Genomic DNA, 25,294 nt, shown 5'->3' on the forward strand with positions numbered 1-25,294 from the left:
AGAAACATGGCCTCTGCCTCGGAGTCAAACGACATTTCGCTCTCTTCGTCTGATATTTCGTCCCCAGACTTGTCGCTATCACGCGGAAGACACAATTCCAGGGTTTCTTTGGCTGAGTAATTTGTTTTCTCCAAACGTTTCGCCATTGTGTAGCTTCTAAAGTCTCAGAAACTCTCAAAAACAACACTTTTTGCCTTTTACACACGGACGCACGAGAAACTGGTACCAGTTGTTCGCCTTTACGCAGTGACTTCCTTGTTGTGGTTATGTTTACCCCTGAAGCAGCACATCTAAGTGTTGGAAATTTCATTGGCTATACGAAGTGCCAGTCATCAGAACAATCGGTTGCAATTGGCTCAGTCTTTACACGACAGAAGAGGGGCAGGCACTGTCCTTCAACGAGGTCTCTCGTAGGCTGTGGACAGGACATGCCAGCTCCTATTGGGTCAAGTGAGCTGTCAATCTAAAGTTCAGAGTGCAGCCTCCATTTTGAAATCAAGATATCGGCTGTGTTTACATGCAAACGGGAGTTACGAGGGAAAATACATCAAAGGTTACACATAGCTGCTGGCTAGTTTGAAATGACGCAACAGCAGTCTGTGGGTATTTATTGATGTAATAATGTGTTTTGGACTAAATATGTTACTGGATTGGATCGTCTGGACCTTTGGCAATGTAACAATACCGTTTTTGTTGGAATGTTATCGACCTTGATTCATTAGGCCTCATCTATTACATTTCATTAATTACTATTGTAAAGAATTTCCTTCTGTTTACATTCATCTTACCAGAGGCTTTGTACTTAAATCCTACATGATTCGTTTTTCATTAATTACAGTAGTTACTCAACACAACAGTTTATATGTATTAATTATTACTTTAAGCATGTTATAAACCAGAATTATGTACTTTTACTTGTTCAGGCATGTGAGATCCTGCACTCTTTACAACACAGGTCATTTTTCCTGCTGACTTCAGGGTCCATTGATGCATTCACCTCCCCGAAAAAGGCGGCCATATTTATACTAACTCCTAACCCGAAGCCAGCGGGGCATCCTTGATTAACATAAAGGGGGAGGTGTTGGTGTCACCCCTGTTTCTTTTCAATCTAGTGTGTTATTTAAGGCAATATATGGAGATGGTGTGTCAACTGCATTCCTGACTAATCAAAAGACGTTGTTCAATGATGTCAATAGCCCCTACCTACATTGTTGATACTATGGGGTTCATTGGTTCCTCTGACATTGGTTGTTGGTTTGATGAGGAGAGAAGGAAGATGGCTGTACCAGGGGAGCATTATCATATGAATATAACTTATCTTAGACAGTTAATTGTCATTGACAAGGCATATAGATATGAGGTAAAGATGCAAAGAAAAATATCAACAAATAAGTACTTTTCTAAAACCAAATTTAATGAAGCAAGTACTACAGACTTAAATTTGAATTTCTGTTCTATTTTTCAATTTTATGGTCAAGTGCTTCAAAAAAGGATAGAGGAAAACTGCAGCTCACTCAGAACATAGTACTTGGCCTCCCAGTTTTTTTCAGAAATAAAAAATGAACTTAAAACTCCTAAATGCATATAGTCAACTCACGTTCACCTCTACATAGTCCCCAAAAGTAGAGCACATTTAAGACAAGTCATTATATCAGGGCATAGTTGCATGAAACTCACTTGCCGATCAGATTACTAAAGTACATTGTAAAGCAAGATTTAAACACCAAAAAAAGTAACTACTATTAGTCCTACGCAAATACCCGCATTCTTAAAAAACCCATAGAGATAGATCTTGATGGTTATATATGAATAATTGGTTGCGTTTGAACTTGTTTTAATGTGTATTAGTATATGATCTAAAATTATATTTAAAAAAATGTATATATTAATATACAACAATTTGATATGGCTAAACATAACTTTGGGGGCTTGTCAGCGAGAGTTAAGGTGTCTACTCTACATTTTTTAACATGCTTGCCATGTTTCAATCTTGCCAATTTAAATAAATTGTGTACCTTAGTTGAAAGTCCAAAAAATGTTTTCACATCACAATATAGCAACATAGATGTATCATCTCCAAGATAGCATATTGTCATTCATCCAATAAATAGGGCCTATGGATTTGGGAGGACCATATAATCTTTCACAAAACAGAAGCGTTCTAACTATGAATTTGAGTTAGACCCCCTCATCAAAAACGTTGAAGAGATTTAAAAGAAGTGATAGGACCACACATAGCAAAAAGAGATGGCACTGGTTAAGGGGAACAACATGACGAGAGAGCAGTAGCAATGTAGCAATGAGATTTTAAGAGATATAAAGGAAGTTGTTAGGGTTACAGATATGTCGTTGTACATGGTCACTTTCGGCAACGCAGAGAGATGTGTTGCAGTCTTCTGGCTTTTCCTCTGGCATCAAAGGGCCGCATCTCCTTAACTTTTGAGCTTGCCAGCTGGTAGGAACTGGAGCAGTAGCCAGGTCTCTTGCAGTATTGGATCGCAGTGCAACGAGGCTGAGGGTCTGTTCAAAAAACAAAATCAAAGTTAGTATGGAACCAATTCTGTCAGGTTCTTGAAGCATGTAGAGTTCTGAAAATCAATTATAAAATGTTTGGGGGTATTTTAAATTGCAGTGGTGGTGAGAAATACAATGCAATAGTGAAAATATACTCCCCATCAACACATACAAAAGCTTTATCAGCCAAATTAAATTGTTCATGTTAAATCTTAGTGACTAGTAACTGTTAAAATGCAATATTTGCCTTTGAAATATAGTGGAATAGAAGCTTAGTCCCGTCACATACTTAAGTAAAGGGGAAGAGAACCAGGTGCTGCCTGAACACCTCCTGGGACCATCACAGCACATTCCCCTTTCTTGACTTTCTTCATGCTCTCGATTTGTCACTACAGATTGAAGCCTGCAACATTAGCATCACAAGCTACACGCAGGATAAGGGTTGACATCAGCTTTTAAGAGATGACTCTTGCGCATCAGATTTACGTCTGTTCCATCGATGTTGAACCTTTGGTTATTGGTCAGGACCTGCTGGACTGACTAGCTCCACTCATTGATTGTCACCGGGCACACATTTGGCCCAGGTCGACACCCCTGTTGGGATTATTCTGCCTTAAACTGCCTTTGGACATTCAATAAATCCGGCTATCAGACAAATATTAATATTAAATAATAACTTTAATTGACATTAAAGCTACCTCTGGCCACCACCCTTCAAAGGAAGGAAAAAGATAGCAAATTTACAGATTTTGTCTCACAAAATTACTTACAAATTTGGACAATTAAATGAATAGTATAACCCAAATTACCATATCAGTAGTTAGCAAAGGTGAAGTATATGGAGTTCTTGACAGTGTAGAGGTTGGCAAAATTAACACTTATTGCAACATTAATGAAAAAAGTATGTGTGTTAAAGAAAAACATTTATAATGAAAATAATAAAGGTATAACACACAAACTAACTAAAAGTACTTACTATATAGAGATGTGTATGTGTGTGAGGGAGTGTGTTTCAAAATGGCGGCCGGGGCCACTAAGAAGACAAAGGACCACATGGAATGGTGGGACCATGTGGCTGAGTGTGTGTTAAGTTTGTGGAGATATGTGTGTGAGGTGCTGGTGCCAGGTTAAAGAAAGTAGTTGCATGTGTAGCAGGTATTAAAACTAATATTGCATTTCCACCAAAAATCCCTCAGCTTTTGTTAATTATTGCTGTTTATTGTATTGGGTGTTTTACATGGGTTTTGGCGCCCTCTATTGGTCGCTTTGCGTACATTGTGTTATTTTCCCGGCTCTCGCCAGAATGCACTGGAGCTGGCTGAGAGCGGTATGTATTTTGTACAGCGCGACACTAATGTGTAAATTTCTAAGCTGAAGGTATATCTAAGTGTTTAGAATGATTCATTTGCTTGTAATATTATCATAGCAGTCGAGCCGTTTCATTTTTTTTATGGTTCATTTTCATTTGTGAGTTAGTTCAGAGTGTTTAGCGAGCTAGCAAACATGTGTTTATGTTTCTGTGCATGTGCGTTGGCGTTCGCCATTTTGTGTCCTGAAGTACGCCTATTGAACCGTATATTTTTTATGTTAGGCATGTACTGAAGACAAATGACCAACGCTGTTTCTTTTTCTTCTGCTAAAACACTGAACAGGTATGTTTTGTTGCATAGGACTCTCGTTGTTGTAAATTGAAAATGTGAATCTTTTCATGATGTGTGACTGTGGTATGAGTGAATGTGATACATTTCAAAGACAATTGTAAATCATAGTTTTGTTATTTATTTTATAAATCCTTAAGTATCTTTGCATTTATTATTTCTTATATAGGCCTTTTTATTTTTATTAGGCAAGATTTGTAAATGTACTGAGAATGCATTGGAGCTGGCCGAGAGCAGCATGTACTGAAGATGAATGACCAACGCTGTTTCTTTTCTTCTGCTAAAACACTGAACAGAGCACATTCAGCAGTAATTAAAGTCCCTGTGCCGAAAATCAAGTCCCGGTCTTCTACTTCACAAACTGACACACAACGCAGGTAACCGGCACAAATGATAGACCGGTTACACATGCAAAGAAAGTCTCTGCGTCTTATGAAGAGCATAACAGATCTAACATTAGATTTCAAATAACTAAAAACTATCACAACAACACAAATCAAACACATACTAAAATCACACTAATGAAACTGTTCTGTGCATAGCCTGGCATAATTAGCCCAGTTGGGTTGCCAGATCATGAAAAGGGAGAAATGGTCCTTTTTGATGTGCTGTTTGAAGTCCAGTGAAGTGGTCTAGCTAGCTGGTTTGTGGCTCCTGTTGTTGTTCTGCTGGCAAGACTTTGTTTCCTAACCGCTTGTGCTGAAGTCCTTAGGCACGAGCATTTGATAATGTGCACTGAAGTTATAACAACGTCCTGTTGCCCAGCAAAACACTGAAATCCGATGCCACGGACACACCCTCTGACAAAAACTCATGAAGAATACAACTTTTGATCAACAATGTGTTTAGATTGCACCGACCAAATTTGAAGTTGATGTAATTAATCCTCTTGGAGGAGTTAGTCAAAGTACGATGTGTGTGAATCATCAAAAATGACCACTTAATCCAAAATTGCTGGCTTCCTTTTAGGTTTGGAATATGGGTCCCTGTACTTTTTTTGTACGGCTTGGCATGATACATATGCCTAGTGATTTTCATGCATTTTGGTGAAACGCACTGCAGGCACTGCACTTTAGGGGGGCGCTATCGAGTCACATGGGCATGCCCATGCACATTGTGACGACCCCCCTCCACCCCCACCTGGACACTAGGTGTCCCTGTTCTTCTTTCCCCTGAGCCGTAGGTGGAGATGATGTCAGCGTTAATCAGTGCACACCTGGGCCAGGTGCTCAGTGCTCCATCTGTGAATTAATTTGATGTTCAGGGATGCTTTAAGAGCAACAGATAGCGGTTCGATAGCTAAGGCAAATAATAAGGGACTTAAAGGGCAGCCTTGACGGGTACCTCTGTATAACTTGAAATATTCTGAATTTTATCTATTGGTGACAACAGAGGCTCAAGGTGAGGAGTAGAGGAGTTTTACCCATGCCACAAATTTAGGACCAAAACCAAACTTTTCCAAAATCCTGAATAGATATGGCCATTCCACCCTATCAAATGCCTTTTCTGCATCTAGAAAGATAACCATCTCTGGGGTTTCACCAGTCACAGGGGAGTGAATAACATTCAACAGGCGGCGGATATTGCTGAAAGAGTGGCGATTCCTTATGAAACCAGTTTGGTCTTCAGAAATAACCTGGTGAATAACTGTTTCCAGACATACAGCTCGAACCTTCACCAAAATGTTATAATCTGCATTCAGGAGAGATTGGTCAATAGGATCCACATTCATTTGCATCTTTTCCAGGTTTTAACAAAGGAGTAATTAATGCATGTGTCAGGGTTTGCTGCAGAGTGCCTCTGGATAGCAAGAGTGGCAGTAGTTTATCTGAAAATTTCTTAAAAAATTCAATGGGGAAGCCGTCAGGCATAGGTGCTCTGCTGCTTTGTATAGCTTTAATTGATCCCAGTATCTCGCCCATGCTCAATGGTAGGTCTAGCTTCCTTTCTTGGTCGTTAATATTTGGGAATATAAGGCCCTCAAGGAACTTTTCCATGTCTGTGTTGTTTGGCGGGTCTTCTAAATTTTTTTAATTTGTGATATTTGCTGAGAGGCAGATTTAACTTTAAGTTGATAAGAGAAACCTTCCTGCTTTCTCACCATATTCATAATGACTACCCCGAGCTTTTAATAGTTGCTTTTCAACTTTGCCTGTCGACAGTAGATCATACTCCTTTTGCAGATTTAATCTTTGTTTTTGAAGTTCAGGAGACGGTGTCGTTGAGTTTTGTAAATCTAAATCTCTGATTGATTTAATGAGTTGATCTTGTTTCTCTCTACGTAATTTATTTTGCAAAGAAGAAAAAGCTATAATTTCCCCCCTAATGACAGCTTTAAAAGTCAAAGAAGAGAAGGGGATACATTATCTTTTTGGTTATGTATAAGAAACTCATCAATAACTTTATTTATCACTTCACAAAAGCTTTTATCCCCAAGCAGAAGGGAATCCAACCTCCATAGGGGACAGGGTTTTTGTAAGAGATTAAATGATAGATCTAAAATTACTGGGGCATGGTCAGATTCTACTATTGCAGAGTATTCTATGTTAGCAACTGAAGGAAGGAGAGTTTTATCAATAAAAAAATAATCTATTCGAGAGTAGGTCTGATGAGCATGTGAATAGAAAGAAAAAATCCTATCAGTGGGGTTCTTAAACCTCCAGGGATCAATACATCCAACCTGATCCATAAAAGCCGACAGGGTCTTCGCCATTTTCAAAGGCGGTTTTAAAGTAGGGTTGGATCTATCCAGACTGGGATTAATTAAGCAATTCAGATCTCCTCCAAATATTAAATTATGAGAGTTTAGGGTAGGAATATTGGAGATCATTTTTTTTTATAAAATGTTCATCATCCCAGTTGGAGGCATAAACATTAACAAGTATCACTGGTGTGTGAAAAAGTGAACCTCAAATTATAATATAACGCCCATTTGGATCTGAGATAATGTCTGCTGCAGTAAATTGTACCTTTTTATGAAGAAGAATGGCCACCCCCCTTGATTTACTATTAAAAGTAGAGTGAAAGATTTGACCAACCAGGTTTTCGTAATCTCACTTGGTTTCCTGTGGATAGATGGGTTTCTAGGAAAATTATTTCAGCCTTTAGTTTTTTCAAGTGAGCGAAGACTCGAGCTCTTTTAATGGGGCCATTTAGTCCCTTGACATTCCAAGTGACTAATCTGGTAATATCATCTCCTGTATTTATTCCATTTACCATAGGTACTTGAAGTTAGGATTTTTTTTTCTTTTCCCATAGAGGCAGTGTATATCCCGAACAACCCTGAACTATATAATAACCTTAAAAATAAGACTTCTTAAACATAAAATAACATTCCTATGCTGGTCTCCCTAACAGGGGCTAGCCGCAGGACTCCTTTAACTTTAACTTGGACTTCCAGTTAAGCCTTCCTTAGTTACTTCTAACTAAGAGGTTCTCCCAACACATCAAATGAGGGTTTAAGACCAGCTTTGTGGCACCGCAATGAAGAGTAATAAAGTAAAGTATAATTGCGGACAACAAGTATATGTTGAAAGTTATCAAAACTTGAACTTGTACTACAAAGCTACTCCTCATCTACAAAGCCCTTAATAATATGGCATCATCATACCTTAAAGACCTCATAGTACCATATCACCCCACTAGAGCACTGCGCTCCTAAAATTCAGGCTTACTTGCTGTCCCTAAAGTCTCTAAAAGTAGAGGAGGAGCCAGAGCTTTCAGCTATCAAGCTCCTCTGTTTGTGAGGCAGACACTCTACTTTTAAGAGTAGGCTTAAACCTTCCTTTTTGATAAAGCTAAGTTAAAGCTGGCTCAGGTTTGTCTTGGACATGCTCTTAGTTATGATGCTATAGGTCTAGAATGTCAGGGGACAAATGACACACGGAGCTTCTCTTTCCTCTTCTCCCTCTTTATCACATTAATGTCTCATCAATACATGTTACTGACTTGACTTCTTCCCCGGAGTTCTTGTGCTTTATCGTTTGCAGATCCAGAACCAGAGCTGCGGCCACATCTTGAATCATAATGATGGATCGCGAATCAGAGATCGTGGATTGTATTCTTGGATCGTGGATCGTGTTGGCTCATTGTGATCGTAATGGCGGATCCTGTAATATGTTGGCAGGTAATCATGAACAGTGATGGTGGATCATGATCGGGTTGGCAGCTGATGGTGGATCACGATGGTGGATCCTGATAGTGTCAGTGGATGATGACCATGTATTGTGGATTATGGTGGCAGCTGATCATGGACTGTTATTTTTAAACAAGACTGCTTGATATACAATACGCCTACTCACAAACTCTACCATTACTGACAATGACTCCTCAATAAAATTACTTTCCATTATGTTACAAACTGTTTCTTCTAATCTGAGTTGTAAATACTCTTATTTTGCTAATGTTCTCTATTGCACTTCTGTCCGTCCTGGGAGAGGGATCCCTCACATGTGAAAAGTTATTTTAAAAATATTATTTTCAGATGGACCACCAGATCTCTGATAAGATTCAGGAGTCTATTGTCATGTGCAAACCAATTACATTTAGCAGTCACTGGCAATGAAATGCTTGGGTAACAGTCTCTCTTCTAGCAATGCTCAAAATATTACACAAGCAAAAAATAAGAATAAAAATAAATATAGAAGAGAATATCAAAAAATACAAATGTTTATATATATATAAAACATACACCTAAAAAAGTAGTGCAATATGGTAAGGTGCAGAGTTTAGAGGAATTATGGAAGATTGGAGGAGTTTAAAAATCTTATGGCCTGGGGGATGAAACTGTCTCTGAGCCTGTTGGTGCGGGCCCGGATGCTGCGGTACCGTCGGGGTGATAGGGGTCTTTAATGATCCGGTTGGCCTTCTCCCTACACTGCCGGATGTAGAGGTGCTCCATGGATGGCAGCTCTGTCCTGGTGATGTGCTGAGCAGACTTTACCACCCTCTGTAAAGCCTTACGGTTCAGGGCGCTGCAGCTGCCATAGCAGGCGGTGATGCAGCCAGTCAGGATACTCTCTATGGTGCACCTGTAGAAGTTGCAGAGAATCCTGGCATCCATGTTGAGCCTCCGCAGCTTGCGGAGGAAGAAGAGACGCTGTCTGGCCGTCTTCCTGATGGAGTCTGTGTGGTGAGTCCAGGTCAGGTCATCACTGATGTGAACCCCGAGGAACCTGAAGCTGCTGACTCTCTCCACCGTAGTCCTGTTGATGGTGAGGGGTGCATGTATCAGCTCCTTCGTTTTGCTGACGTCGAGATGGAGATTGTTGTCCTGGCACCAAGATGTCAGGGCTCTGACCTTCTCTCTGTAGGCCATCTCATCGTCGCCGGTGATCAGGCCTGTGACGGTCGTGTCATCAGCAAATTTGATGATGGTGTTGGAGCTGTGGGTGGACACGCAGTCATGTGTGAACAGGGAGTACAGGAGAGGACTGAGCACACAGCCCTGGGGGGCACCGGTGTTAAGAGTCAGGGTGGAGGATGTGGTGCTGCCTATCCGCACAGCCTGGGGCCTGCCTATCAGGAAGTTCAGGATCCAATCACAGAGGGTGATGTTGAGCCCAAGGTCTCTGAGCTTGGTGACGGGCTTCAGGGGCACGACAGTATTGAACGCTGAACTGTAGTCAATGAACAGCATTCTTACATATGTGTCCCTCTGGTCCAGGTGGGAGAGGGCAGTGTGTAGGGTGAGGGAGATGGCATCTGCAGTTGACCTATTTGGCCTGTAGGCAAACTGAAGTGGGTCCAGTGAGTCAGGGAGGGAGGAGGTGATGAAGGATGTGACTAACCGCTCAAAACACTTCATGATGGTGGAAGTGAGTGCAACTGGGCGGTAGTCGTTCAGGCAGAGGGTCTTTGTTTTCTTCGGAACAGGGACAATGAGGGTCTCCTTGAAGCATGCAGGAACTACAGACTGGAGCAGTGGCAGGTTGAAAATGTCTGTGAACACATCTGCCAGCTGATCTGCACACACCTTGAGAGCTCGGCCAGGGCCTTATATACATCCCGGAAGGGAGTGTAAACATGGTCGAGTGTAGGACAGCTGATGTGTTGATGGTATCTTGGCGTTGTTAAAATTACCGGCCACAATAAACGCAGCCTCCGGCCGTGAGGTCTCTGTCCTGTCGATAACCGCATGTAGCTCGTCCAGGGCCTGATTTGTGTCAGCATACGGCGGAATATACACCGCTGTTATAACGAGCGATGTAAACTCCCTCGGGATATAATAATTTTCCACATCTGAGTGCCACAGATTGTTCACCATGCAGCAGACACCTCCTCCCTTGCTCTTCCCCGAGTTTATTGTCCGGTCCTGGCGGTGAATGACGACCCCCTCGGGAACAATGGCGGAGTCCGGGATTGAGGGGTCGAGCCAAGTCTCTGTGAAAACCATAACGTTACAAAACTTAATGTCCCGTTGAAAAACAATCCTGCTACGAAGTTCGTCCAGCTTATTATCCAGAGACTGGTCATTAGCCAGAAGAATACTCGGGAGTGGAGGCCGGTTCTCACGTTTCCTCAGTCGGCTAGGATGCCGGCCCGTGACCCTTGTTTCCTTCGTTGCCTCTGTGCTCCAGGTACAACAGGTAAACAGCGCATGGGTATTCCCCTTTGTCTGCTGGTGGTGGTGAAAAAGTGTTTTCCACCGTCAACCTATCTAGCGGATGAGACCATAAATACCAGAGGGAAAAAATTGTTGTCGACAAATTTCCCCATTGTGTGACTAATAAAGAATGATCTTATCTTATAATTATGAGAAGTGCCTTTTTCTCTCTTGAACCCCTGCCCCCCGAATTGGGTGACGTAACAGATTTCTTCTGCTGGTTTTATACATATTCATTGCAATGCGGAGCCATTTGCCACAAAGTCTTTTACTTTTGCTTTCATGTTTCAAAAGAAAAGCATGCCCCTGACTTGTCTGTAACATGCCTCTGCGCAGATGTGGCTAGTGTGGATGCATCAGGGCCTTTGGAGAACAATGCACTGCAATGCTAGGGCTAGTACTCCCACACTGCCACTGGTGCTTCCTCCTTAATATCAGGCCACCCATGGATTATCATTGAGATTTCAGCTCTTGTAGGTGACATGAATACAAATTCAAAATCCTGCTCCTCACACACAAAACCATCAACAATAAAGCTCTATCATAAATTAAAGAGTGTGATGCACTGTATTGCCCTAACCACTTCGCTCCCAAAATACAGGCTCACTTGGGGTTCCCAGAGTATGTAAGTGTAAAGAAGGTAGATCCTTCAGCTTCCAGGCTCCTCTCCTGTGGAACCGGCTCCCAATCATGGATCCCAATCTTTACATTTCATCATAACCCCCCCCCCCCCCCGTACTTGTTTTCTTAATGGAAAATTGAAATGTGTATGTATACTAGGGGTGTGCGATATTAGGAAAAAATGCTATATCGATAACGTTGTTTAATATCGCGATGATGATAATTTACTGCTCCTCTGTGCCTCTATCATCCGCGCTGTGCGCTGCGTCAACTGCGTCAAACCAAACAGAGCGCTCCCCGCCACCTCCATACTTTTACTAAGTTTATAAAGTCTATTGTTTTTACCCAGACTGATTATATACATGTGCCCGATCACACTGTTTGTTTGTGAGTATGTGTGTTTGTGTGTGTGTGAGAGAGGAAAAGAGCGAGCAAGGGGCTGATGAATGCGCTGCTCTGAAGAAAGATTTACCTCATTAATAAAAGAATCGATCATTATGTGATGATCAGTGTTGATATTGTGGCGACAAACAAATCAACTTTTAAACTGTAGTGAGTCAGAGACGTCAGCTGAGAGAGAGAGAGAGAGAGAGAGAGAGAGAGAGAGAGAGAGAGAGCGAGCGAGAGACGGAGTCTGTGTGTGTGCTGTTACTTCCCTCAGGTTCTGGGATCATGAATAAGCTTCATAATTCTTTTATATAATCAACAGCTCATATTGATGAATCTGACCCGGGACAAACGTGATCAATAGAAGAGAGCATAAAAATTATGATCACTTGACTGAAGTTGAAGAACTGAATCTATGTACCAAGAAACCGACAGATATTTGTTTCATTTTGGTTTTCACATTATGTGGGTGATATGCCTCTTTTTTCCCATGGTATTTTGTATTGTGACTTTGAAACCTCAATAATAAAAATAATAATTACAATATTAATAACTGAAAATGCAGACAGATTGCGTACCATTCTGACATTGTCGCTCCTGGTTCTCTGTAGCGCTATCAGGTTTCTTCTTGTCCATGACATCTGAATCATTGTCTCCATCCTCCATTTTAGGCTTTTGCTCCTCCTGCTTCATCCTGTTCTCCACCTCTTCCTGTTGGCCCACTTCTTTTTTCATCACATCCTGTCCTGCCTTGGCTCCGTCAACAGTTCTCCTCGACCTTATCACATCTGCAGTCTGCTTTTTGTCCTGACCAACCTCTTCTCCCTCCTTCTTTCTCTCCAGGTCTACAGTGCACGCGCACGCACACACACACACACACACACACACACACACACACACACACACACACACTTATAAACACTTGTTATAAAATCGTACATTGATAAATAAAGATGTTCTGTATTATGTTGCCAAATAAATGTCGTTAATGTTGGTCTGTCATTTCACAAGAGTAGTACTGTCCAGTACAGAGAGTGAAATCATTGCAGTATCAAAGAACTTTTAATTGGGAGCTAAACCTCTGTCAATTCCTACATTAAACTCTTTTACTCTCTGACTAGTCCTGACTGGTTCTGACAGCTCAGAGATTTCATACAGTGATACAGTGATGTCTCATTTTGCATCATGTTGTGAACAAGGACACAATATCTTCCCAGCTTAGGCTGTGTTGAATTAACCAATATATATTATATTATTATACAATATATATTATATTGGTTAACTAAACACAGCCTCTGTATTTAAAATACAAACTTAAAAAAAAGGTACATGATTTAGAGTGATAAAATAGAACACTAGCCATCATTCCATTTGCTAAAAGCTCTGATTTTGGACTGTGGCAGGCAATGGACACATTAAAAGCCTGGTACATCAAAATAATTTGACGTATCTATAACAATGTCTACTACTATTCATTTTTCATTTCTTTTTTCAATAAATAAATATAAATTATCTAAAGATGATGTCTTTGCTCAACGTTTTCAAGCAGCATGTAGCTTGCATTCCACTGCCCACCATACTGAAATGCAGGGGCCCTCAAGCGATTTCACCAGACGCTGAAGTTGTGTGCATACTGCTTGAAGTTTAATAAAGACTGGGAAAATGGAGTTCACCTTATGTTGGTTGTGGTAAGAGAGGTTGTACAGGATTTTGTACCTCTGAACTAGTGTTTGCTCATTCTGTACACAGCCCATTGCAGCTGTCAAAAGAGAAATGACAGGGTGGAGCAATGCCGCAGAATTTCCTTGACTATGTGTGTGGCTTTAATTTTAAGCTACGTCGGGCATGTGAGCCAGCAAAGACAATCAAAGTGCTGCTCAGGAGAAGATGAAAGGTTGGTACGACAGGCAGGCTAAGCGCAGTTTTGTAAGCCCCTGGTGATAAAGTGCTGGTTTTGTTTAAGTGGTCTCTATTTTGTCTAAGAGAAAGTGGCTGATTGTGACTACCTTATTGCTACTTCGGACCAAAGTCGTAGGAATATGCTGTGTCACATTAATATGTTAAAACTGTATAATGGGGGCGTGAGTTTGACTCTGTGGAAGCTGTAGCTGTCACTCCTGTTGTGCCATCTGGGGAGCTGGGAGTGCTGAAAGCCTGTCACTAACTGTGTGACGGTGCTGTTGGCTATGACAGTGTTCGAAAGTCAATAGCGTGACCAAACCTGACTGTTAACCTTGACCTAGAATGGAAGACTGTGTTGACAGGGTTGACAGTGTTTCTTTTGTGACAAAGCTCGATTTGTTGAAGGGGTACTGGCAAGTCCCTTGAACTGCTCACACAAAGGAGTTTTCTCCATTTGTAACTCCAGGTGATTTCCTGCAAAAAAGTTATGTTCAGAATGTGTAATGCGCCAGCCACATTCCAGAGGCTGGTCAATACTGTGCTGTCTGGGCTCCCTGGTTGTGAAGCCTACTTGGATGATATAGTGATTTACTCTGACACTTGGCAAAATCACATTCTGCAATTACAGGAGGTTAAGCAGAGCGAGCCTGTGGCTTAACCTGGCAAAATGTGATTTTGGTCAAGTAAAAGTTACTTATCTGTATAAAGTGGTGTGCAGAGGGGATGTGTGTCCGCTCCAGTCTAAAATAGCAGCAATCTTGGCATTTCCTGTGCCTGGTTCCAGACGGGACCTTCACTGTTTCCTCGGAATTGCTGGTTATTACAGGGGGTTTTGCAAAAACGTTTATGCTGTGGCAGCACCCTTAACTGACAGGTTATAAGAATAAGAAGTTCTTTATTAGTCCCGCCATGGGGAAATTTGCAATGTTACAGCAGCAGAAAGACATCAAATAAGTAGCATGCAGTACTTAGTAAATATATAGAAATATAGAACAAATATATAGAGAATATAAATGTAATTCAAAAAAAGTCCTTAAGTCCTAAGGTGCAGTTTCTGTGGTCCAACGAGTGCCAGTAAGCTTTTCAGCAAATCAAGGATCTGCTTACTAGCGTTCCTCTTCTGGCCCTGCCAAATTTTGATCTACCATTCAAATTGGCAATTGACACTACTGATTTGGGGGCGGGAACTGTTTTGATTCAGGACAGTACTGATGGAGTCGCACATCCTGAGTCATATTTCTCAAAAAAGTTTAACCACCATCAGCCATCACCATCTACAAGGGAAGCTCGAGCTATATTACTAGCTCTTCACCATTTTGAGGTGTACGTAGGCTAATCCAACCTCCCTGTCACCATTTACACAGATCACAATTCGTTTTTTTGTGTCTGTTCTTTTTGCAGAGAACAAACAGCAAACAGCAATGATAGTGTGAGAACAACGCAAGACTATGGGTGAGATCCAACATGGTGGCGCCCTGCTGCTGGACAAACCATACAAACCACCAACTCTCCTGAAACGATCAAAACTTTCTGCCCTGGATTATAGCATTATGACTCTGGAAAACCTAGAAGACTGTCCACAGATGCAAACGAGGAGGGACTGGTCCACTTAAACAGATGACAGAACTACTACCAATAAGGTCAGTGTGCTACAGTTAGTAAACAGTAGACTGTCAATTCTGAAAATACTTCACGTGAACATAAAGGATCTTAAGGCGAGCCTCGAGGTCAGTCACATTTCAAAACACTACAGATAGAAAATAAAAATCTAAAACTTACAGTCAACACAGTCAACACCGTTTCTGCCTCGGTCGACACCATCGCCACCTAACACAAAATCTTGAAATAAACCATTTTGGACATCCAGTGTCGCAGTATGTGCAGTATTCTCTGTAATAACTGAACAAACCCAAGGAAAAACAATAAAGGAATTCATGCTCTCAGCCCTGAAACTAACTCCATCCAGGTTGGATGGGGAGCGTCGGTGCACAGCCATTTTCAGGTCTCTCCAGAGATGCTCTATTGGGTTCAGGTCTGGACTCTGGCTGGGCCACTCCAAGACTTTCACAGAGTTTCCCTGAAGCCACTCCTGTGTTTTTTTGGCGGTATGCTTTGGGTCGTTGTCTTGTTAAAATGTAAACCTTCGCCCCAGTCTGAGATCCAGAGCACTCTGGAAAAGGTTTTCACTCAGGATTGCTCTATATTTGTATGCATCCATCTTTCCCTCTATCCTGACTAGTCTCCCTGTCCCTGTTGCAGGAAAGCATCCCCACAGCATTGTTGGGACAGGGTTTTTGTGAAACCAAAGTTCGGCCTACATGGGCAGTCAAAAGCCTGAAGCCGCATGTCCCTTTGTTCTGGAGAAAACCAGGCCCTCCAAAACTCCAGAGGAGCACAGAGGTGCAGCTTCCAGCTCATCTCACCAAGGAAACCTCCTCGCAATCCAAGCTCTACCAACCTCCTAGCAGTGATGCGATGTCCTGCAGGAGAACTTCAAAGAGCAACTGACCAACAGAACCACGAAGGCAGGAGCCACACAACCAGCAAGATGATTTCACAGAACTGCGAACTGCACAGCAACCTCTTTTCCCCTTTCCACGGATGGGTAACACAATCAATCAATCAATCAATCACATTTTATTTGTATAGCCCATATTCACAAATCACAATTTGTCTCATAGGGCTTTAACATGGTGTGACATCCTCTGCCCTTAACCCTCAACAAGAGTAAGGAAAAACTACTTAAAAACCCTTTTAACAGGGTAAAAAGAACGTAGAAACCTCAGAGAGAGCCACATGTGAGGGATCCCTCTCCCAGGACGGACAGAAGTGCAATGGAAGTGTAAAGGAGAACATCAAGATAAAGGTTTTAGCAGCATTGATAAGGGTAAACATTTTGAAGTATAACTGAAGGTCAGTGAATTGGTGGATTAATGTCATTAATGGTCAAGTGTCTGAGGAGAAATACTATGTATCGAGCAGTCCTGCTGCAATCATAGTCTATGGTCAGCAGCCAGCAAGATCATGATCCACCATCAAGATCGGATGCCACTATAGTCCACAGTCATTGTCCACTGCCGCCATTAGGATCCATCATCAGCTGCCACCTCGGTCGTGGTCCACCACCAGTATCTGATGCCAACACTCCTAATCCATGATGTGGCCACAGCCGCGGCCCTGGATCTGCGAGCGATAAGGCAAAGGGACTCCGGGGAAGAAGTCAAGTCAGTAACATGTATTGATGGGATATGAATTACTTTGATGTGATAACGATTGAGAAGAGGAAGGAGAAGCTGGAAAGAGAAGCTCCGTGTGTCATGTGTCCCCCGACCTTCTAGACCTATAGCAGCCTAACTAAGAGCGGGTCTAAGACAAGCCTGGACCAGCTCTAACTATAAGCTTTATCAAAAAGGAAGGTTTTAAGCCTACTCTTAAATGTACAGATGGTGTCTGCCTCCCGAACTGAAAGTGGAAGATGATTCCACAGGAGAGGAGCTTGATAGCTGAAAGCTCTGGCTCCTACTCTACTTTTAGAGACTTTAGGGACGACAAGTAAGCCTGAATTCTGGGAGCGCAGTGCTCTAGTGGGTTGATAAGGTACTATCAGCTCTTTAAGATATAATGGTGCCATATTATTAAGGGCCTTGAAGGTGAGGAGGAGAATTTTAAATTCTATTCTAGATTTAACCGGAAGCCAGTGTAGCGAAGCTAATACTGGAGAAATGTGCTCTCTTTTTTTGGTTCTTGTCAGGACACGTGCTGCGGCATTTTGGACAAGCTGCAGAGTCTTTAACGACTTACTGCTGGAGCCTGATAATAAGGAATTACAATAATCCAGTCTGGATGTAACAAAGGCGTGGACTAGTTTTTCTGCATCCTTTTGAGAAAGGACATGTCTGATTTTGGAGATATTACGCAAGTGAAAAAAGGCGGTCCTAGAAATTTGTTTTAAGTGAGAATTAAAGGACAAATCAGGATCGAAGATCACTCCCAAGTTCCTGACTGTTTCATTGGAAGCAAGGGCAACTTCGTCTAGCGCAGCTATATCGTTAGATAATGTATCTCTAAGGTGTTTAGGGCCAAGTATTAGAACCTCTGTCTTATCTGAGTTTAATAAGAGAAAATTGTGGGTCATCCAGGTTTTTATGTCCTTAAGACATGCTTGGAGTTTAGTTATTTGATTACTTTGTTCAGGTTTTATTGACAAGTATAACTGGGTGTCATCCGCATAGCAGTGGAAATTTACCGAGTGTGTCCTGATAATGTTCCCGAGTGGAAGGATATATAATGAGAATAAAATTGGGCCGAGCACAGAGCCTTGTGGAACACCATGGTTAACTTTGGTGCGCACAGATGACTCATTAATTTGCACGAATTGGGAGCGATCAGAAAAATAGGATTTAAACCAGTTTAGGGCGGTTCCTTTAATGCTAATTAACTGTTCTAGTCTCTGTAATAAAATGTGATGGTCAATAGTGTTGCATGCTGCACTAAGATCTAACAGAACGAGGACAGACACAAACCCCTGATCTGAAGCTATTAGAAGGTCATTAGTGACTTTTGCCAAGGCTGTCTCTGTACTATGATTAGCTCTAAACCCCGACTGAAAGTCTTCATATATATTATTTTCCTGGAGAAACTCACACAGCTGATTGGCTACAACTTTTTCTAGGATTTTAGACAGGAAGGGGAGGTTAGATATCGGTCGGTAATTGGCTAAAACCTCTGGGTCTAGGGTGGGTTTTTTGAGGAGGGGTTTGATTACAGCTATTTTAAAAGACTGTGGTACATATCCTGATGATAATGACAGATGTATTGTGTTCAGTAATGAACTGTCAATTAGGGGCAGAATTTCTTTAAGTAATTTTGTAGGAATGGGGTCTGAGATACAAGTTGTTGGTTTCGAACATGAGATTAATTTGGTCAGCTGATCAAGGGTGATCAGAGAGAAGCTGTCTAAATAATTGGTAGGATTCTTAGCCGTTTCTGAGTTTTCTGTTCTTGATGGGGTATTAGTGCCAATTGAGGGCAGGAGATGTTTGATTTGATTTCTAATAGTTAGAATTTTATCATTAAAGAAATTCATAAAGATATTGCTATTTAGGGATCGAGGAATACTGGGTTCGGTGGAGGTGTGACTCTCTGTCAGCCTGGCTACAGTGCTGAAGAGAAACCTGGGTTGTTTTTATTCTCTTCTATTAGTTTCGAATAGTAGGCGGCTCTTGCTTTGTGGAGGGCCTTCTTATATGCTTTAACACTATTCTTCCAGTCTAGGAGATTTTCAACACGGTTGCTGGAGCGCCACTTCCTTTCTAGTTTTCTTGATACTTGTTTTAACTCATGTGTCTTGGAATTATACCACGGAGCTAATTTACTATGTTTTATATGTTTCTTTTTTAGAGGCGCTATTGAGTCTAATGTTAATCGTAATGAGTCTACAGAGCTATCGACGAGATGGTCAATCTCAGTGGAGCTATGGTTTTTAATGAATTTGTTGTTCATATCGACGGATAGTACGGGTTTAAATGTAATCGGAATTATTTCCTTAAATTTAGCTACAGCACTATCAGGTAAACATCTTGAAAATGAGTTTATTATTAGTGGCATATATTCTGATAGTGAAAAATCGAAGGTTATTAAATTATGGTCTGATAGAATTGGATTGCGCGGAAGTACGGTTAGATGTTCAATTTTGACACCGTATGATAATATAAGGTCAAGTGTGTGGTTACAACAATGAGTAGGTTGGTGTACACACTGACTGAAACCAATTGAGTCTAATATCGAAATAAATGCTACGCTAAGGCTATCTTTATTATTGTCAACATGAATATTAAAGTCACCAACAATAATAATTTTATCGGTCTTTAGGACTAGGTTTGATAAAAACTCAGGGAATTCTGTTAAAAATTCAGTATAAGCCCCAGGGGCACGGTAAACTACAGCAAATATGATTGGCTGTTGGTGTTTCTTGGATGGGTGTGGAAGACTAAGAACAAGACATTCAAATGAGTTGTAGCTTAGTTTAGGTTTAGGATTAATTAATAGACTGGAGTTAAAAATAGCAGCAACTCCACCTCCTCGACCAAATTCTCTGGGAACGTGTGTATTTACATGACTGGGGGAGTAGATTCATTTAGACTGACATATTCATCAGGATGCAGCCATGTCTCAGTGAGGGACAATAAATCTATTTTATGATCTGAGACTAGTTCATTAACTAAAATAGCCTTTGATGATAATGATCTTATGTTTAACAGACCACATTTAAAAGTCTTTGTTTCCTGAGTTGTTGCAGAGGTTGTGTTAATTTGTATTAGATTTTTGTGTGGAATTCTCCCTCTGTTATTGTTTGATTTAAATAATGTAATGGGACGGTGGACAGACACAATCTCTATGGGTTTGTGGTTGTGTGACTGATCCAGAGGGAGCGCAGAGAAGTGTGTAGCACTGCAGCTCTGCGTCCTGGTCCCAACTCTGGGTTGTCATTTAATAGACTGGGTAATTTTCCTAGATAAGAGAGATGCTCCATCCCAAGTGGGATGAACGCCGTCTCTCCTAACAAGACCAGGTTTCCTCCAAAAAGTTTGCCAATTATCTACAAAGCCCACACCGTTTACAGGACACCACCTCGACAGCCAGCGGTTTAAAAGACAACATGCGGCTAAACATGTCATCACCTGTTGTGTTAGGGAGAGGTCCAGAGAAAATTACTGTGTCCGACATCGTTTTTGCAAAAGCACACACCGACTCCACATTAACTTTAGTGACCTCCGACATACGAAGCCGGGAGTCGTTGCTGCCGACGTGAATTACGATCTTACTGTATTTACGTTTAGTTTTAGCCAGCAGCTTCAGTTTGGATTCGATGTCGCCAGCTCTGGCCCCTGGAATACAATTGACTATGGTCGCTGGTGTCGCTAACCTCACATTTCTCAGAACCGAGTCACCAATGACCAGAGTTTGCTTCTCAACGGGTGCGTTGCTGAGTGGAGAAAATCTATTTGAAACGTGAGCTGGTGGGTCTTTAATCGTGGGCTTTTTAAGGGTAGCACTATGCCCCCTCCGGACAGTCACCCAGCCGCCCTGGGCTCCCGGCTGCACGGGACAAGTCGAGGGACTGCTAGCGGAAGCTAAGCTAGGTGGCTCCGCGGCGGCTAGCGGGGGCTGGCTAACTACAGCTAACGGAGGTTCTAAGCAGCGGAGCCGAGCTTCTAAGTCGCTAAGCCTCGCCTCCATCGCTACCAATACACTACATTTATTACATGTACCACTACTGTTAAAGGAGGCAGAGGAGTAAGTAAACATGAGACACTCGGAGCAAGAGAGAGCAGGGGAGCAAGAGGGAGAGAGAGATGCCATCACTGCTATATTAGACTACGAGGGTGAGCTCAAACAGAAGAATCCGGTGACACGCTGATGTAAGGACACAGAATCACTAAGCACCAAAGAGTAGGAGTTGGTATGTGTTGATGTTAACTATAGACTTAGCCGTAGTAATATAGAGAAATATCTGTGTTAGCAGAGGAGCTAGTTCAGAGACAGCGACCACCACCAGCGGCAGGAAAACAGGAAATGACGCGACTCGCTTACCGTAGTACGTAGAATAGACCATCTAGACAGCACAGAATCATTCACACGTACAGCTGAGCCCACAACTGGGCTTAATAATTATACTAGGCTAAGCAAAGACTGTTTATTCGATTCTGTGTGATGTTTATAAGTTTGATTTGTGTTGCTTTGATATTGTGGTTACAAGTTATTTGAAAGTTAATGTTAGTTATGCTCTTCAGTCTTTCCTTGCATGCATCTAGTAACTTTCTCTAATTTGGCACACACACAGACACACGCATATCTCTTCACCCTATTATCTCTGACCCCCGACACACGTCGTAAACATTCCAATAGGGGGGAGGGGCGTTATCTTCAAGGTGGCCAACCGCCATTGTGGAAGCACGCTGACTCACACAGACACATTCACATGCATACCCACATACCTATCTTTGTTTAGTAAGTACACCGTTAGTAATTTGTGTTTTTATACTTTGTTATATTCATAATAAATGTTTTTCTTTCACAAATGTTTTTTCATTAATGTTGCATAAGTGAATTTTGCCAACCTCTACACTGTCAAGAACTCTATATCCTTCAACTTAGCTAAATATCTATATGGCAATTTTGGTTATAGTTATTAATTTAATTGTTAATCAGAGTTCCAAATTTGTAGTTAGAACTTTTATGAGACTTAATCAATAAATTGGCTATCTTTTCCCTTCCTTTGAAGGGTGGTGCCCCAAGGTAACTTTAATAAATTAAAGTTATTATTGAATATTAATATTAAAAATATTAATATTCAATATTTTATTTTGATAACCAAATTTATTGAATGCCGAAAGGCACACCATTTTATGGTATCACGTTTAATGCATTATTGCACAACAGCATGATGCTGCCATCACCATGTTTTACTGTAGGTATGGTATTAATGAGGCGATGCTCAGTGCCTGGTTTCCTCCACAAAAGCCTTTTGGAATTTTGGCCAAACAGTTCAATTTTCATTTCATCAGACCAGAGGATTTGGCTTCTTGCGGTCTGAGAGTCGTTTAGGTGCTTTTTGGCAAACTCCCAGCGGGCTGTCATGTGCCTTTTAGTAAGGAATGGCTTGTGTATGGCCACTCTACCATGAAGGCCTGATTGATGGATGGCTGCACTGATGGTTGTCCTTCTGTAAGGTTCTCCCATCTGCACAAAAGAACTCTGGATCTCCTTCATAGTGAGCATTGGGTTCTTGGTTACCCGTCTGACCAAGGCCCTTCGTCCCCAATTACTCAGTTTGGCTAGGTGGCCAGATCTAGGAAGAATGTTGGTGGTTCCAAATCTCTTCCATTTGAGAATGATGGAGGCTACCGTGCTCTTGGGCACTTTCAATGCTGCAGACATGTTCTTGTATCCTTCCCCAGATCTATATCTTGACACAATTCTGTTTCGCAGGTCTATAGGGCTTGGTTTTCACTCTGACATATACCATCGACTATGAGATCTTATCTAGACAGGTGTTTGCCTTTCCTAACTATGTCAAATTAATTCAATTGGCACAGGAGGACTCCAATCAATATGTAGAAGCATCTCAAGGACCATTGATAGAAGCAGGATGCACCAGAGCTCAGTTGCAAGTGTCATAACAAAGGGTCTGAATACTTGTGTAAATTGAATATTTCACTCTTTTATTTTTAATAAATTTACAAAAACCCTCCAAAAAACCTTTTTTTGCTTTGTCATTGTGGAGTATTGTGTGTTGATTTATGAGAGAAAAAAGTGAATTGAATCCATTTTAAGATGTGTCTGAAACATAACAAAATGTGGAAAACTTGAAAGGCTCTGAAAACTTTGCGGATGCACTGTAAACACAGTAAACGGACTCAGTTGATTAAGGTGACCATTTTTGAGAGCAACAGCTAAGAGGGAATGCCATAAATCTGACATGCAACCAGTCAATAGATAGTTCAAATAGTCTGACCTACAGTATCTGTTTGGTAATGCAGGGCCTACCTTGCACCAGCAACACTGACGACAATGACAAACAATTCCTTCATAAGCAGACAACTGATTGTACCTTTAGCCGTAGCAATTAGTTTCTAAGTAATTAATTAAAGGGCCCATATTTTACACCTTTTTGGGATTTAATTTGAGGTTTTGGTACCCCTAAGATGATATATCAGTGGTTTAAAGTAGAAAAAACTACTGCAATGTGTATTTCCATGTCCTCTCGTCTGCCTCTCTCTGGAGCTGCAGACAGAACAGGCTGTTGAGCTCCTCCTCTGATTGACTGCTCTTTGAGTTAGACGCAACCAGGCCTATCACCGGTCTCTTTCTGGCGCATTCACTCTGGTAAACACCGCTGAAAGTCACGTTGGTATGTTTGGATACAGCTATAGAATACCAGCCACATATTTACAGTCGGTTACAACAGGATGTTTCTGAATGGTAAGTTACACCGTCCTCATGTTTGTTCAAGTTTTAGCAGGAAAGTCGGCCAATGTAGGACAGTCGACTCAATACGTAGACGTTACTCCGTATTGAGCACACCAACACAGCACGTCAGAAGAAATAAAGCGTAACCGCTGGTCTCGAACAGTAACGTTCTTAGGAGGAATGTGCACGGACACATTCTCTTCCTACATCCTTCCACACTGTAGTGTTTCTTCAGTGTTGTTTGTTGTGGTTAGCCTGTGGTAGCTAACAAGCTGCTAGCTCAGCAACATGTCTGTGTCGAGTTCGGTGTTGAGGGGTGGTGGTGGGTTCAGAGGCTGGACTGGTACCGGCTGGGTGGGGCTGAGAGATGAGTGCGATCCCGAATGACATCATATGGGGGAGGAAGTACGAAACGAGATGTTTCGATAACATATTTCTGAGAATGGACTGAGTGAAAAAGTCCGCGGAGTGACTGTTTTCATACTTTGAGGGTACCTACTGACCCCCTTCAAGTAATTACGGATTGTAAATCTAGAAGCCCAGAAAATATATTTTACACAATATGGGACCTTATTTCAGAACAATTCTCACTAAACGGCAGAGGTCATCCTCTAACCCTCTGGCAATAAACTGTAAAACGCTTTGAGTGGCCATCAAGAAAAGTGCTATATAAAGACAGACAATTTTCTTACACAAAACAGCTCCCACTAAGTTACACACTTAGACTTATTATTAAACTACAAAAATATAGACATATATATATATATATATACATAAAATAGAGTATTTTGATACAAAATATTGATCCATTTTTAACAAATACTAATTACAAAATACAATTTTGTATTGTAAATACATATTTTAAATACATGTATCATGAATACTGTCCATACCTTATTCTACCTATCCTTATCTCTCATTATATCTATCCTTCTGTGGAGGTGAGGGGGCTGGGAGAGCACCCTTCACCTGCACCACAGAGGATCAATCAGCACAGGTGAGAGCTGTTAGCTGATTGGTCCTCGTGCTTAAGAGGCAGCATCTGAGCTGCCTCAGGAGGACTGGAAGAACACTCAGACACACGGAGGCACGGAGGAACGGAGGACTGAGACTCTAGACAGGACGTAGCTGCAAAGCTAGCTGCTTTAAGTTGAAGTGTGTTTGAGATAATAAAATGTTAAAACCAGAATGGTTCGTCTCTGGCTGCTGTGGTGAGAGCCCCGTGGCATGGTCAACTGCCACACCTTCTATTTGTTGTTTAATCTGTATATCTATCCACCCATATTCCTGATTGTTTATGTGACTATCTGTCACTCTGTATGTATCTGTCTGTTTGTCTGATCATGTTTTGGCCTCTCTATCTGTCATTCTGCATGTCCATCTGTCAGAATGTCTGTGCGTTTTGTCTGTCCGTCTATGTGTCTATGCAGCTGTTTTATGTATATAAATGATCTAGTATAATCTCTCTACATATCTACAGATATACATGCAAGTATGAATATCCTTGGTTGTTTATATTCTGGCGTGTATGTGCATACTATACGTATTGTGGCATCACAAGGGGACAGGTTGTGGAGGGGCGCTACATCCTCACCCAGGATCAGTGCCCACAACCCAAAATGGCCGCCGGGCTAGA

General features: G+C 41.6%; 1 protein-coding gene across 2 annotated transcripts in view; it reads right to left on the reverse strand.

Moving 5' to 3' along the window:
- Positions 1 to 2,171: 2,171 nt before the first annotated feature.
- The window catches only part of pde1ca (phosphodiesterase 1C, calmodulin-dependent a), a 120,703-nt gene continuing 97,580 nt past the window's right edge, over positions 2,172 to 25,294 (reverse strand). Inside the window, exons 16-18 of one of the 2 annotated variants that reach the window (XM_034571802.1) lie at positions 12,363 to 12,629; positions 10,449 to 10,553; positions 2,172 to 2,520 (exon numbers count right to left, since the gene is read on the reverse strand). In XM_034571802.1, coding sequence (XP_034427693.1) covers positions 2,360 to 2,520; positions 10,449 to 10,553; positions 12,363 to 12,629 — 533 coding nt within the window. In that variant the 3' untranslated portion in view covers positions 2,172 to 2,359. The remainder of the gene's footprint in view (positions 2,521 to 10,448; positions 10,554 to 12,362; positions 12,630 to 25,294) is intronic. The other variant, XM_034571803.1, reaches the window with a different exon arrangement.

Source organism: Hippoglossus hippoglossus, chromosome 20 (genome assembly GCF_009819705.1).
Source record: "Hippoglossus hippoglossus isolate fHipHip1 chromosome 20, fHipHip1.pri, whole genome shotgun sequence".
NCBI classification, from domain to species: Eukaryota; Metazoa; Chordata; class Actinopteri; order Pleuronectiformes; family Pleuronectidae; genus Hippoglossus; species Hippoglossus hippoglossus.